We start from the raw sequence: 15,924 nt of genomic DNA on the forward strand, positions 1-15,924 counted from the left end.
TTTTGGCCTGACCCGGCCTTTCATCCCAAGGTGATCACTTCGGACTTTCGGTCGAGAGTGATCCGGATAAGGGCACTTGGCTCCTTGCCTGGCTCGTCAGGTGACGACCTGTGGCTGCGGTTGCTGTGCCCGGTCAGGGCTCTGCATTGCTACGTTGAGCCCACAGTTGGCTTTCGCACTACGGACCAGCTGTTTGTGCGGTTCGGCACCAGGGGGCGTGGAGCCCCGCTGTTCTCCCAGTGTCTCGCCCACTGGGTCGAGGCCGCTATCACAGCTGCCTACGAGGCGCTGAATCCCCCACCGCCAGCGCAAATTCGCGCTCCTTCCACGCGGAGCATGGCTGGTTCTGCTGCTCTGTCCAGAGGTGTCACGGTGGGTGACATCTGCCAGGCCGCCTCCTGGGCCTCTGCGTCCACCTTTGTGCAATCATATCTGATGGATATGTGCACAGACTATGTGGCCGTGTCAGTTTTCAGCGAGAACAGGAGTTCTGTCACTTACCTGCAGGCCCAGCTGCCCTGCTTCCTTTTCTACTGGCTGTTCAGAAGAAGGAAGTGGAACGGGTACACGCTGATTATATTCCCTTGTTGAGGGGCGTAGCAGTCTGCCAGTGTGCATACGGGACTGACGCATCATTTTCGGATTTGTCTCAGTGGTTGGCTTGCGCCAGAAGGGCGTACCAATAGCGAAGCCCGTAGATGGGCACGCACACACTCGTAGAACTGGAGTTACATTTAGTAACTACTAATTACATCTGGGTCTGTATTAATTATGAAACAGATTTTTTTGAAGCAGTATGTGTTGTACAGGGTTTCACATTTTGAATCATTTCATGTTTTTTTGAATGAATTTTTAATGTAGGCTATGGAAAAATGTAGTTACTGTAAATACCTCAGCAACTCTCAGGTCAGGTGACCAAGTGGCTCAAAATGAATACAGAATGGTACATCTAAGCCTGCTCTATCAGACACACCACTTTTTATTGCATTTGGATACATTTAATATTTTTCATGAATTTCTAATATATTTTATCATGTAAATAGGAGCATTATCGCTCAATAACTCTCAGGTCACGAGACCTAGCGGTTCAAAGTCAACACAGAATGGTAGAACTAAGCTCGCTCTATCAGACACACCACTTTTTATTGCATTTGGATACATTTCACTGATGTTCCCACTTGTTTCTGTGCGCTTGCCATAAAGTCTGTAATAGTAGCGCACTTTAAACTTTGGAGCGGCTGGCGTGACCACGGGAAATCGAGAGACGGCTGACGTGACCGCAGTAGAAAGACCCACCTGTCAGTCTCGTCTCGAAGTGTCCAAAAAAAAAAAAAAAAAGAAGACATAAAACACAGTAAGGCTCCTTGTTTTCTTCATAGAAACATGGATCCCACTGATCACCTTCATCTGCTTTTCTGTTTGTGAAGGAGGGACTGCTCTCTAAAAGAGTCCTTTTGCCTTTGCCTGACTGAGTTTCCAGAACAAGGGAAAAACATGATTGGGGTGATGGCTTTCTGTTATTTGCTGTCTGTTACATTTACTACTTTGATGTCACTGAGTGTGCTCAAAAGTATGGAAGAGTGTTTAAGTAAGTTTTTTTTTTTTTTTGAAATAAAGTAAAGTGTAATTTTTACCCTTCCTTCTCTCATTGTCTCGCTGGCTGTGTGAACACTGGAGAGACTCAGTGATCTCCGTCCGCTCCAGCAAGCAGTTTGCATAGAAATCTCAACCGAACTGCAAAAAGTATTGTGTGTGTGTGTGTGTGTGTGTGTGTGTGTGTGTGTGTGTGTGTGTGTGTGTGTGTGTGTGTGTGTGTGTGTGTGCTCAGGAAACCCATGCTGGCTGTGATGGACCCTGGCATACTGAAAATCATTCTGTTGAAGGAGTTGAAGGACTGGAGGCAGCCCAAGTAGTGACATTCTTATCATTTTGTTTTTATTGTTCACATTTAACACATTTGAATTATATGCATGGATCAAAGACAGCACACATGGAAATATATACATTGATTACTGTGAAGTTTCAAGCGAAAGTGTTACAGAAGCACTCATAATATCACTGTTGCAATGAAAAAAGCTTGATATCATTTGCAAAAAGGTGGGTTTTAGTGATGAACTTTCATTGAAGAGCTAACTTTCCTCTTTTTAAATCAGAAATTTAAGAACGTGGCACCAGCTTCAGCTTCATGGGTCCTTTAGGACTCAGCAGACCTTGTACATCCAGCTCTAAAGGGACCTGTTGGGAAATGTACAGTGAAAATGTTAATTTACAAATGCACAGCTTCATTATGAATCTGAACACCAAGAAAATGAAATACTGAGCAGCTGATGGCAAAATAAACAAGGAATATTAACAACAGTATTTTCACAGTAGCAGACAGCTGAAAAGTTAACATCTGCAGTCTCACCTCAGTCTCTTTGCACAAAGAAAAGCTGAACCTTTGGAGGATCTTCGTCATGACAAGTTTCATGGACACCAGAGCAAATCGCATCCCGATGCAGTTCCTCGGTCCCATTCCAAATGGCATGTATGTGTACGGATCGATTGTCTCTTTGTTTCCCTTGGTGAACCTGAGAGTACAAACACATCAGAAATTAATCAGATAACTCCTGTCTGTGTTCCCAGGCTCTTCTAACAAATAAAAGTTCTTTTCTATACCTCTCAGGTTTAAACTTCTCTGGTTCGGGCCATATTTCAGGGTCTCGGTGCAACGACCAGGTGGGGACCATGACCACCATATCTTTAGGAATCACAAGGCTGTTTATTTCCACAGATGCCTTGGCAACTCGCTCCAGGCGTGTAACGATCGGGTACAATCGAAGAGACTCGTTGATGGCGGCATCCAGATAATCCATGTCGATGAGGGTCTGGTATTCAATGGGACCCTGCAGACACATAAAAACAGGTGTTAACCAGAGTAGGTACATCAGTGTGTGATGAAGGAGTCAAAGCAACACTGTCATGCACACTGAAGCCTGATACTTTCTTTTTCTTTTTTTTTTTTACTTCAACATCTTCCAGTTGAAGTATATTTCATATCATATCTTTGGTACCGAAGCTCACATTGCTCTCAGTGTGTGAGCACATTGCATCGCAGCGATTAGTGTGTGCGTGAAAAAAAAACCAACTTGAGATTGCTGAAGCAGTGAAATCCTTATTCATTTAAAATATAACAAAACCTCATTAGCCAATTAAAATGTATGATAGTAAGCAAATACCTTTATATTAATCTCATAATGGCAAAATTTAAACCTTAATTATCTTCTGAGCTCATGTTTAAAATATGTCACCTCTCAGACTGTAAAATGGTCCAAAAAGTTAAAACATGTCTGATATGCATTTGTAGATGTATTTGTTTGTGAGCTCTTCTGCCTTGATGATGGCGCTAAGCTCTTCAAGTAGGACACATTTAAGTAAAACCTGGCAGTTTCAAAGCTGTAGGCTTCACACCTAACCTTGTTGGGGAAGGTGGCGTCGATCTCCTGCTGCAGCTTTTTCATGACGTCTGGGTTGGTGGCCAAATTGTAAGCCAGGAAAGTGAGAGAGCTGCTGGTCGTCTCGTAGCCAGCGAACAGGAAGATCATGGCTTGGGAGAGGATCTCATGATCACTCAAAGCTGGGGAAATAACAAGGACATACAGCAGGATTTAGAGAAGCTTCAAGTAAACTTTCATTTTACATGTGAAAGTATGCATCACCTTTGTCCGGATCTCCGCCAGTCAAGTTTTTCTGAGAGTCAATCATCAGCTGGAGGATATCCACTCGACTCTGAGAGCAGACACAACAGAAAAAGTTCTGGTTATTTAAATATCATTTTTTAATGATACAATTAGAAAAAAAGTAATTTGGTCACATTGTTATATCACTAGAAGTTGAACTTGATTATGGAGTATTAAGAAAAACTTTTGTTGTATTGCCATTTGTGAAGAAGTTGTTTTGTGTTTTGAATACTCTTAAATCTAACGTTGGAATTTCCCTGCTTGGAATAAGTTCACAGGTCCATGAACAAACCTTTCCTGAAAAATGATGAATTGTATACAGTCTTTCTTGCTCTGAAACGTTTCCTTTATCATGCCTGGTCATTATCTTTTGGCTTTGTCAGCACTTTTTTATTTACTTCACATGTAAGAAGAACAATCATTTTTTAATTTTATTTTGTGAAGTTAACTTAAAATTAAGTGAATACTACTCCTGCTAATAATAATATTAATAATGATTTCATTGCTTATTTTTCTTAAGCCCAGCAAATACATGCTAAGTAAAAATTATTTAAACTAGAATTTGGCACTCAGAGAGCGCAGACCTCCGCCACAGGTCAAATCAGTCACCAAGCCGCGCCGCATGGCGCACGCCCCCTGTCGGCAGGCCTGCCCAACTATGTCAAAGATTGCCCTATCTCTCAATGGTAAAGAATCCTTAAAAAAATTCCTGGATCCAGACAGTGATCCGGATCATCACCAAAATTTAATGGATTTTTAAGTTCGCCCAAGACCCACCTTTCCACAAAATTTCATTGCAATCCATAAATTACTTTTTCCGTAATGTTGCTAACAGACCAACCAACCAACAAACCAACAAATCGACGTGATTCCATAACCTCCTGGCGGAGGTAAAAAAAATACTGAAGCCAAAAGCAAACCAGCTAGTCATAACCAATGTTGACAAAGGAGATGTTTTGGAGCAACTAACAATAAAAATTAAAGACAAATTGACCAGAGTTAATATGACGTGGTGGTAACTACTTACAAGTATTCTAGTCACACAAGGTCACAGATCACTTCCCTACTTCCATACCTTTTGTTTGGTGGTCTCCCGGTTGGACTTGATCTTCTGCAGTGAAGCATAAAAGAAATCCGTCACCGATGTAGGGAAAAGGGCAAGCTCCATTTTCTCAAATATGGGACCAAGGAAGGGGAAGAAAGCTGAAATGACAGATGTGGCGTCACATCTAACAAGAACACTCCACTGAGTAGATATTTATAATAAAGACATTTCTCTGAACTGTAATTTATAATAAACTGGAAATGTAGTCTACCAACTGCAAGGAGGAGAGGGTCTAAGAAACTAAACTTGAGCATCTTCTTGATGTTAGTGACGAAGGGATCTGAGGGGTTGTTGAGAGAGTCAATATCTATACTGAAGGATGAGCTGGTTACGACGTCCATACTGTAGGGTCCAAAGAACCTGAAAAAGCACACAGTCATACTTTTATAGTTAAAGACTTTCTATTAGTTTTTTTTGCCTTATTTGCATTTATTCTATCATTTATCTTCTGGAATAATTCAAATCGGCGTCATCTGTAGGATGTGCTCTTACTCCTTCAGATCCAGTGGCTCATCCTTGTCTGACACCTTCTTCATGTTGTTAATCAGGACAGTGGAGTGACGCTGCATTATGTCAAACATCTGATGCACAGAGACAGACATAAATGAAAAAAAAATGCATACACTGCATGAAGTCAGTGATGAGCCTGTTATGGCCTTTAAGCAAATCAGCAAAACCAAGGAGAGATTACACCAGCTTGTGGTCTCACTGCAAATCATTTTGAGTGTTGACAAGCCAAACAAGGTTGTGTAATTAATTTTTTACAGGCGAGTCACATGAAAAAGTGTGATGTGTAGTTTGGCACAGGGCCAAACTACATATCACACTCAAGTCTGATCAATATGAAAATATTTCTCAATAAAAAGCAGTATTTTTTTTTCTTTTGCTTTTTTTTTTTTAACTATAAATACAGCAAGCATAACAATGCCACTTTTCACTCTATATATGATAGGTTTTCTTTGATGCTCTGTCCAATAAAAAGACCTTTGAGAAAAAGCAGTATTTTACATAACTTTGACATTTTGCATTCAGCATCAATGAGTTTCCTGTGATTCTTCAAGTGTCTTCTCTGATCACCATGATTTAAATTTTAATGTGCTTGTTCAGTGAATATGGGTAAAGGCACAATATGCCCTGCAGGCAGAAATACATTTCATACAGTTGAAAAATGACACTGTCATCCTCAAACCTGAAGCCAAAAGCTGCACACAGCACACTAATTCTCATTTGTTTCATCATTTCTCATTGACAAGTGAAAATTCTGCATGAAGCCTGCAGGATGTGAAGTGAACTTTCAGGCTAAAAGGTCACACCTCTTTCAGTTTCCCTGATGTGAAGGAAGGAGAGAGAATGCTGCGGATCCTCCTCCACTGATCATTCTCAGCAATAGACACAGCATCGTACAGCGGCCCGTTCAGGCGGAAGTTCTGAAAGGAAGTTGGAAAGAAGATGAGGACAATTTGTTTTAACTGGAAAATCAAATGATCGTGGCAGGAGAGTAACACTGATCTAACATACCCTTCGATTGGTGAAGAAAGAGTAACACTCCTTGACCAGGACAGTTTTTATCATGGCAGGGTCTGTGATACACAGCACAGGCTGACGCCCATCGAAAATGCTGAATATGACAGGGAGAGAAAATTTAAATTATTATTTAAAAACGCATGTTCAAGTTTACAGAAGAAATCAGAAATATCTCCTATACATGCATAAACACATATTAAACAATATGAAAACTCACCCCCATGTTTTCCCATACTTCTTGAAGCATTGCCCATCAAAATGGAAAACTCCCTGAACACAAAAGAGATTTAAGACACACGTTGAAATGGAAGCTATGGACGAACTTCTACACCTGTCCTGCTATCGTGTCTTATCAGCGTGTATAACTCATCAACTAACTGGTCACACCTTCAGTTTATGGTCAGCAGGAATTCATCACCCAGCAAAGCAGGGTAAAGGGTGGTTGACTTGTTTTATCCACCCTTATGAGAAAAAAGCGAATTTTTTCGCGAAGAGAATTTTTTGGAGAGTTGTTATAAAAAGGCTGACTGTTTCTGCTAGAATACAATTTTGGACTATTTGCACAAACACTCAAGAAGTCTCACACAACATATTGCGGTTGCAGATGAGAAATGAGGGTCTGGATGGTTTAAAAAAAGACTTAATTTTACAATTAACTTAATATAGACTAGTTTCAGGAGACTGAGAGAAAGACACTGATAAACTGTCATACTTTTAAAACGATCTACATTAGAATGTAACGCTTACAAAACTATGATGCGAGTAGAAACATGACCAACCTTTTTATATGCCAGCATAGTGCCAAAGAACGGGATGGGTTTGGGACCAGGGACGCCTAATTTCTTAAAGGTCCCAAACGTCCAGGTTGAATACCTGCCAAAGACATGAAATTGTGAGAAAACGTAACAAAAACCAGCATGTTAAAGCTCCACAGAGATCAGAAGCGGCTGAATACACTTACACCAACACCAGTGTGACCAGAGCAACCAGCAGAGTCCATGTCTCTGCAGACAAGTAGAGGAAGTATCCCATTACAGCAGGTCTCTTCTCAGCAGCAGCTAAAACCTCTGCGAAGCTCCAAATCACTGCCACAGCCTTTTATTTACTCCTGGGGAGATCATTTATGTGAGTTTATCAAGTGTGTGAGAGTTGAATGAGGGCTGGACAGTTTTTTTTTTTTTTGGTAAGTAACTTACAAGGAGTGGCTCAGCGTCATGATCCTGTTGTTTAGTTGTCACTCTGACTTTGTGGCATAAGTGAGTTTAATGTTAAGAAAATGAATGAACTCGCAAAATCTCTTATGTTTGTAAATATGTGTATATAGCTGATGCTGTGGTTAATGTTTTTCTTCAGTTTCCTTTGTCTTTGCAGTGAAAGGAAAGTCCAATGGATGTTATGTAACACAGAGAAAGACCCACCTCTAGTCCAGCAAGGCAAGACTTCAGTGTGAAACAGATCGCCTCAAAGGCTTTCAGCCTCATCTCGAAGTCTCCAAAAAAAAGAGAAGAAAAAAGAAGAAAGCCTCAGTGAGGCTCCTTGTTTCCACCTTATTTGCTCACCTTTATCTGCGTTTTTGTTTGTTATGGAGGTACTGCTCTTTGAAAGAGTCCTTTTTTAACCTTTGCCTGACAGACAATTAGTTTTCACACCAAGTTTGAACGAGGGAAAAAATCACGGTGGAGGGGGAATGGATTGAGTTATTTGCTGTCTAGATTTACTACCTTGCTGTCACTTAACGTGGCCAGAAGTATGGAAGAGTGTTCAGTAAGTTTTTTTAAGTATTCTGTAAAAACTTGAAGCACTCCACTGCACTATAATCTAATTTTCACCCTTCCTTCTCTCATTGAGCTGGCTGTGTGAGCACTGGAGGGACTCAATGACCTCTGTCTGCTCCAGCAAGCAGTTTGTATAGAAATCTCAACCAAACTGCAAAAAGTGTTGTGTGAGTGTGTGTGTGTGTGTGTGTGTGTGTGTGTGTGTGTGTGTGTGTGTGTGTGTGTGTGTGTGTGTGTGTGTGTGTGTGTGTGTGTGTGTGTGTGCTCAGGAGACCCATGCTGGCTGTGATGGACCCTGACATGCTGAAAACCATCCTGTTGAAGGTGTTTTTCACCTACTTCACTGACCACAGGGTGAGAACACACACATTTAACCCATGATGAAAATGACAAGTGGGAAGAAGCAACACACACACACATGCTTTTTTTTTCTTTTTGAAGAATGATGTTGAAGAAGTCTTTTACCAACCATATAAAAATACACAGTTTAAAAGTGAATTCTTTAAAAAATTTAACAAATTCCTAGTGCCCTACTTAAATAGATTGTATAGACAGGTCTTTGACAGTGGAGTACTTCCACATACATTGATTGAGGAGACTATCACTTTAATTCCAAAAAAAGGGAGGGATCTGGAGGAGGTAGGATCTTACAGGCCGATATCCCGATTAAACACAGACCAGAAAATTCTTACAAAAACTTTGGCCAAAAGACTTAGTGTTTTAGTTGGTAAATTGGTGCACCCTGATCAAACTGGATTTATACCTCAGAGACCCTCATTTTTAAATCTGCGATTTCTTTTTTTTTATGTCATGTACTCCTCAAGGTCCTCCCAAGAGGACACCTGTCTATCACGTCATTGGATGCCGAAAAGGCGTTTGAGCAGGTCGAATGGCCATATTTGTTTGCAGTGCTTGAAAAATTTGAGACTGGCGACAGGTTTATCTCTTGGATAAAATTATTATATAACAACCCCCATGCTAAGATAGTAACTAACCAGACGCTTTCTTCTAATTTCAATTTGTGCCGAGGAACAAGACAAGGTTGTTCATTAAGTCCTCTGCTTTTTGCCTTGGCAATAGAGCCACTTGCCAAGAGTATTCGATCACACAGCGAAATTTATGGATATAATACCAAATATACTGTAAATAAAATATGTATCTATGCGGATGATATTCTCCTCTTTATATCTCGCCCTCAAATATCTATTAAACCATTTTTTGTCCTTGATTGACTTATTTGGGACTTTCGCAGGACACAGAGTAAATTGGGATAGGAGCGAGCTTATGCCGGTCTAAACAGTGTATTGTCACTGGCTTCATCAAGTCCCCTTTAGGATTACAAAAGAGAGGTTTACATACTTAGGGAGAAGAAACAGAACCTGATCCCATATTAATTATCCTAGGAATTGTTTTTTTTTCCCCCCGCTCACGGGCTGGTTGGTGCATGTGTTCACGTTCTGCCGCTAGCATGTGCAGCTACACCTGCAGCCATGATTGCTACTGCTAGCAGCTTCGTCCATGCTTCACATGTCCGCGTGGAGCATTGGTCCCTGGGACCTAACAGACGCTAACTTTGAAAAGTGAGTCTGTGAAGCGAACAGGCTGCAACTCTGTCTGAAGAAACTCAGAGAAAAGCTGGTGGACGGAGAGAGCAGACTCTGTCAGGAGGGAGGAGAAGGTCTGTCACAGAAGTGAAAGTATCTAATCGCTCGGGCGCCGCCCCGAGATTCAGAAACAGAAAAAAAAGACTAAATAAACTCAGATACTAAATGATAACATACTGACAATGTATGTGCCTCATTTCCTATAAATAATCTGAAATAAAGGAGCAGATAAACAGCCTAGAGAGCCGGAAAAGCTTGTCGAGGATGTGTGGATCAGTGCGCCTGCATGGAACGTACACAGCTGAGCCCAAATGTAACAGGAGAGAAGAGCGTTCGCATCGGTGATGTGCCGCAAAGCGGACACAGACACGCGGATATGGGAAGCATGGACAACAACAAGAAAATTTAGGTTTTGCATTTTGTTCCCTACTGTATCGAAACCGAACCGAACCGTGACCTCAGAACCGAGGTACGTATCGAACCAAGATTTTTGTGTATCGTTACACCCCTATCAGATAGGCAAAGGAGGTTGTGCGTAGCTCACAAACATTTGTTGTCTTATGGGCTCCTTACAGCAAAGAAGTTCAGTCTCTTATTGTGGGAGAAGAAGGATGAACCAACAGCCAAACTTTGGCTAACTGAATTGACTGAAACTCGGCACTTAGAAAGAGTAAGATTCATTCTTAAAGACAAACTCAGAGAGTTTGAAAAGTGTTGGAACCCCTTAATCTCCTACCTGAAAGGTTGAAATTAGTCAAAGTTGGAAAAAAACCTGCATGAACTGGTAGCACTCCTGGGAGGAAGGGAGGGAGTTTCTATTGTCTCTCTTGTTTTTTTGTTTGTTTTTTTTTTTGGAGGGGGGCTCATTTCTTTTCTTGTCTCTTTAAAAAGAAAAAGTTGATGGAATTGCTTGGTGGATGACATGTATGAAAATGTAATAAAAATATGCTACAATGAGCAACCATCACAGGTATAACCATAACAGGCACAGATGTGGACCGAGCTCCTGACATGACATGACACAAAGTCTGTATTTAGCACAGCTCTGGTAATGCTGAAGTTCCTCATCATATATTTTTTTACTATTGTGCTAACATACATTGAAAGATTGACTATGTTTCATTCATAAGAGATCCATCACACCATGGTCGGACTTTCACAGTCAGAATAAAACAACTGACATGTCACTTTTTATAATGGGAATAGACCCAGTTTGATGACAGATGAGGTTCATATACTTAGTTTTGACAAAAGGTGGAAAATAAAATGACTGGAAGCAGCCCAAGTAATGACATTCTTCTTATCATTTTGTTTTTATTGTTCACATTTTAACACATTTAAATTATATGCATGGATCAAAGACAGCACACATGGAAATATATACATTGATTACTGTGACGTTTCAAGCGAAAGTGTTACAGAAGCACTCATAATATCACTGTTGCAATGAAAAAAAGCTTGATGTCATTTGTACAAAGGTGGCTTTTAATGATGAACTTTCATTGAAGAGCTAACTTTCCACTTTTTCATTTGAAAATTTAAGAACGTGGCACCAGCTTCAGCTTCACGGGTCCTTTAGGACTCAGCAGACCTTGTACATCCAGCTCAACGGGGATCTGATGGGAAATGTGCAGTGAAAATGTTAATGTACAGATGCACAGCTTTATTATGAATCTGAACACTCAAGAAAATGAAATACTGAGCAGCTGATGGCAAAATAAACAAGGAATATTAACAACAGTATTTTCACAGTAGCAGACAGCTGAAAAGTTAACATCTGCAGTCTCACCTCAGTCTCATTGCACACAGAAAAGCTGAACCTTTGGAGGATCTTCGTCATGACAAGTTTCATGGACACCAGAGCAAATCGCATCCCGATGCAGTTCCTCGGTCCCATTCCAAATGGCATGTATGTGTACGGATCGATTGTCTCTTTGTTTCCCTTGGTGAACCTGAGAGTACAAACACATCACAAATTAATCAAATGACTCCTGTCTGTGTTCCCAGGCTCTTCTAACAAATGGAAGTTCTTTTCTATACCTCTCAGGTTTAAACTTCTCTGGTTCGGGCCATATTTCAGGGTTTCGGTGCAACGGCCAGACGGGGACCATGACCACCATATCTTTAGGAATCAAAAGGTTGTTTATTTCCACAGATGCCTTGGCGACTCGCTCCAGACGATTAACGATCGGGTACAATCGGAGAGACTCGTTGATGGCGGCATCCAGATATTCCATGTCCATGAGGGTCTGGTAGTCAATGGGACCCTGCAGACACATAAAAACAGGTGTTAACCAGAGTAGGTACATCAGTGTGTGATGAAGGAGTCAAAACAACGTTGTTATGCACACTCTGAAGCCTGGTAATTTTTTATTTACTTCAACACCTTCCAGTTGAAGTACATTTCATGTCATATCTTTGGTACAGAAGCTCACATTCCTCTCAGTGTGTGAGCACATTGAATCTCAGTGATTAGTGTGTGTGAGTGTGTGAAAAAAAACACCTTGAGATTGCTGAAGCAGTGAAATCCTTATTCATCTAAAATATAACAAAACCTCATTAGCCAAATAACATGTATGATAGTAACGAAATACCTTTATTTTAATCTCAAAATGGCAAAATTTAAAGGAAAATTATCGTTTGAGCTCATGTTTAAGATATGTCACCTCTCAGACTGTAAAATGGTCCAAAACGTTAAAACATGTCTGATATGCATTTGTAGATGTATTTGTTTATTTGTGAGCTCCTCTTTCCTGATAATGGCGCTAAGCTCTTCAAGTAGGACACATTTAAGTAAAACCTCGCTGTTTCAAAGTAGTAGGCTTCACACCTAACCTTGTTGGGGAAGGTGGCGTCGATCTCCTGCTGCAGCTTTTTCATGACGTCTGGGTTGGTGGCCAAATTGTAAGCCAGGAAAGTGAGAGAGCTGCTGGTTGTCTCGTAGCCAGCGAACAGGAAGATCATGGCTTGGGAGAGGATCTCGTGATCACTCAAAGCTGGGGAAATAACAAGGACATACAGCAGGATTCAGAGAAGCTTCAAGTAAACTTTCATTTTAAATGGGAAACTATGCATCACCTTTGTCCGGATCTCCGCCAGTCAAGTTTTTCTGGGAGTCAATCATCAGCTGGAGGATATCCACTCGACTCTGAGAGCAGACACAACAGAAAAAGTTCTAGTTATTTAAATATCATTTTTCTTTTTTAATGATACAAGTAGCAAACCAGGTCCGCAATCCGTCCATTATTTTTTCCGTAATGTTGCTAACAGACCAACCAACCAACAAACCAACAAATCGACGTGATTCCATAACCTCCTGGCGGAGGTAAAAAAATACTGAAGCCAAAAGCAAACCAGCTAGTTATAACCAATGTTGACAAAGGAGATGTTTTGGAGCAACTCACAATAAAAATTAAAGACAAATTAATCAGAGGTAATATGAAGTGGTGGTAACTACCTGAAAAGGTCACACAAGGTCACAGATCACTTCCCTACTTCCATACCTTTTGTTTGCTGGTCTCCCGGTTGGACTTGATCTTCTTCAGTGAAGCATAAAAGAAGTCCGTCACCGATGAAGGGAAAAAGGAAAACTCCATTTTCTCAAATACGGGACCAAGGAAGGGGAAGAAAGCTGAAATGACAGATGTGGCGTCACATTTAACAAGAACACTACACTGAATTTACAATACAGTTATTTCTCTGAACTGCAATTTATAATAAACTGCAAAAGTAGTCTACCAACTGCAAGGAAGAGAGGATTCAGGAAATCAAACTTGAGCATCTTCTTGATGTTAGTGACGAAGGGATCTGAGGGGTTGTTGAGAGAGTCAATTTCTATACTGAAGGCTGAGCTGGTTACGACGTCCATACTGTAGGGTCCAAAGAACCTGAAAAAGCACACAGTCATACTTTTATAGTTAAAGACTTACTATTAGTTTTTTTTTTGTTTTTTTTTTTTTGCCTTATTTGCATTTATTCTATCATTTATCTTCTGGAATAATTCAAATCGGCGTCATCTGTAGGATGTGCTCTTACTCCTTCAGATCCAGTGGCTGATCCTTGTCTGACACCTTCTTCATGTTGTTAATCAGGACAGTGGAGTGATTCTGCATTATGCCAAACATCTGATGCACAGAGACAGACATAAATGAAAAAAAAAAAAAAAATGCATACACTGCATGAAGTCAGTGATGAGCCTGTTATGGCCTTTAAGCAAATCAGCAAAACCAAGGAGAGATTACACCAGCTTATGGTCTCACTGCAAATCATGTTGAGTGTTGACAAGCCAAACAAGGTTGTGTAATTAATTTTTTACAGGCAAGTCATATGAAAAAGTCAGATTTCTGCACTACATAATCCAAACTACATATCACACTCAAGTCTGATCAATATGAAAATATTTCTCAATAAAAAGCAGTATTTTACATAACTTTGACATTTTGCATTCAGCATAAATGAGTTTCCTGTGATTCTTCAAGTGTCTTCTGTGATCACCATGATTTTGATTTTAATGTGCTTGTTCAGTGAATATGGGTAAAGGCACAATATGCCCTGCAGGCAGAAATACATTTCATACAGTTGAAAAATGACACTGTCATCCTCAAACCTGAAGCCAAAAGGTGCACACAGCACACTAATTCTCATTTGTTTCATCATTTCTCATTGACAAGTGAAAATGCTGCATGACGCCTGCAGGATGTGAATTGCTCAGGCTAAAAGGTCACACCTCTTTCAGTTTCCCTGATGTGAAGGAAGGAGAGAGAATGCTGCGGATCCTCCTCCACTGATCATCCTCAGCAATAGACACAGCATCGTACAGCGGCCCGTTCAGGCGGAAGTTCTGAAAGGAAGTTGGAAAGAAGATGAGGACAATTTGTTTTAAATGGAAAATCAAATGATCGTGGCATGAGAGTAACACTGATCTAACATACTCTTCGATTGATGAAGAAAGAGTAACACTCCTTGACCAGGACAGTTTTTATCATGGCAGGGTCTGTGATACACAGCACAGGCTGACGCCCATCGAAAATGCTGAATATGACAGGGAGAGAAAATTTAAATTATTATTTAAAAACGCATGTTCAAGTTTACAGAAGAAATCAGAAATATCTTCTATACACACAAACACATATTAAACAATATAAAAACTCACCCCCATGTTTTCCCATATTTCTTGAAGCATTGCCCATCAAAATGGAAAACACCCTGAACGCAAAAGAGATTTAAGACACACGTTGAAATGGAAACTATGGACGAACTTCTACACCTGTCCTGCTATCGTGTCTTATCAGCGTGTATAACTCATCAACTAACTGGTCACACCTTCAGTTTATGGTCAGCAGGAATTCATCACCCAGCAAAGCAGGGTAAAGGTTGGTTGACTTGTTTTATCCACCATTATGAGAAAAACGCAAATTTTTTCGCGAAGAGAATTTTTTGGAGAGTTGTTATAAAAGGCTGACAGTTTCTGCTGGAATACAATTTTTGACTATTTGCAAAAACACTCAAGAAGTCTCACACAACATATTGAGGTTGCAGATGAGAAATGAGGGTCTGGATGGTTCACAAAAGTCTTAATTTTACAGTTCCTATAATATAGACTAGTTTCAGGAGACTGAGAGAAAGACACACTGTCAAACCGTCAAACTTTTAAAACGATCTACATTAGAATGTGACGCTTACAAAACTATGATTTGAGTAGAAACATGACCAACCTTTCTATATGCCAGCATAGTGCCAAAGAACGGGATGGGTTTGGGACCAGGGACGCCTAATTTCTTAAAGGTCCCAAACATCCAGGTTGAATACCTGCCAAAGACATGAAATTGTGAGAAAATGTAACAAAAAATAAAACATAAAAACCCTACAGAGATCAGAAGTGGATAAATACACTTACACAAACGCCAGTGTGACCAGAGCGACCAGCAGAGTCCATGTCTCTGCAGACAAGTAGAGGAAGTATCCCATTACAGCAGGTCTCTTCTCAGCAGCAGCTAAAACCTCTGTGAAGCTCCAAATCACTGCCACAGCCTTTTATTTACTCCTGGGGAGATCATTTATGTGAGTTTATCAAGTGTGTGAGAGTTGAATGAGGGCTGGACAGTTTTTTTTTTCTTTTTTTGTCAATAACTAACAAGGTGTGGCTCGGCGTTATGATCTTGTTGTTCAGTTGTGTCGTCTATACAACTCTGACTTTG

General features: G+C 40.5%; 2 protein-coding genes across 2 annotated transcripts; both read right to left on the reverse strand.

Annotated features, from left to right (window-relative positions):
* Positions 1-2,052: 2,052 nt before the first annotated feature.
* Positions 2,053-7,380, reverse strand: LOC115389995 (cytochrome P450 3A40-like). The gene is made up of 13 exons (XM_030093636.1): positions 7,310-7,380; positions 7,128-7,221; positions 6,566-6,618; positions 6,343-6,442; positions 6,138-6,251; positions 5,317-5,405; positions 5,036-5,184; positions 4,795-4,922; positions 3,699-3,768; positions 3,456-3,616; positions 2,659-2,885; positions 2,408-2,570; positions 2,053-2,235 (listed from the first exon to the last, which is right to left on the reverse strand). Exons 1-13 carry the CDS (start codon positions 7,378-7,380, stop codon positions 2,158-2,160), a joined length of 1,497 nt encoding a protein of 498 aa, XP_029949496.1. The 3' UTR covers positions 2,053-2,157.
* Positions 7,381-11,103: 3,723 nt separating this feature from the next.
* On the reverse strand, positions 11,104-15,758 carry LOC115389994 (cytochrome P450 3A40-like). The gene is made up of 13 exons (XM_030093634.1): positions 15,624-15,758; positions 15,442-15,535; positions 14,880-14,932; positions 14,659-14,758; positions 14,454-14,567; positions 13,763-13,851; positions 13,466-13,614; positions 13,231-13,358; positions 12,806-12,875; positions 12,563-12,723; positions 11,768-11,994; positions 11,517-11,679; positions 11,104-11,343 (listed from the first exon to the last, which is right to left on the reverse strand). The coding sequence occupies exons 1-13, from the start codon at positions 15,692-15,694 to the stop codon at positions 11,266-11,268; spliced, it is 1,497 nt and encodes a 498-aa protein (XP_029949494.1). The 5' UTR covers positions 15,695-15,758; the 3' UTR covers positions 11,104-11,265.
* Positions 15,759-15,924: the final 166 nt, after the last annotated feature.

The sequence above is a fragment of the Salarias fasciatus genome, chromosome 6 (genome assembly GCF_902148845.1).
Source record: "Salarias fasciatus chromosome 6, fSalaFa1.1, whole genome shotgun sequence".
NCBI classification, from domain to species: domain Eukaryota; kingdom Metazoa; phylum Chordata; class Actinopteri; order Blenniiformes; family Blenniidae; genus Salarias; species Salarias fasciatus.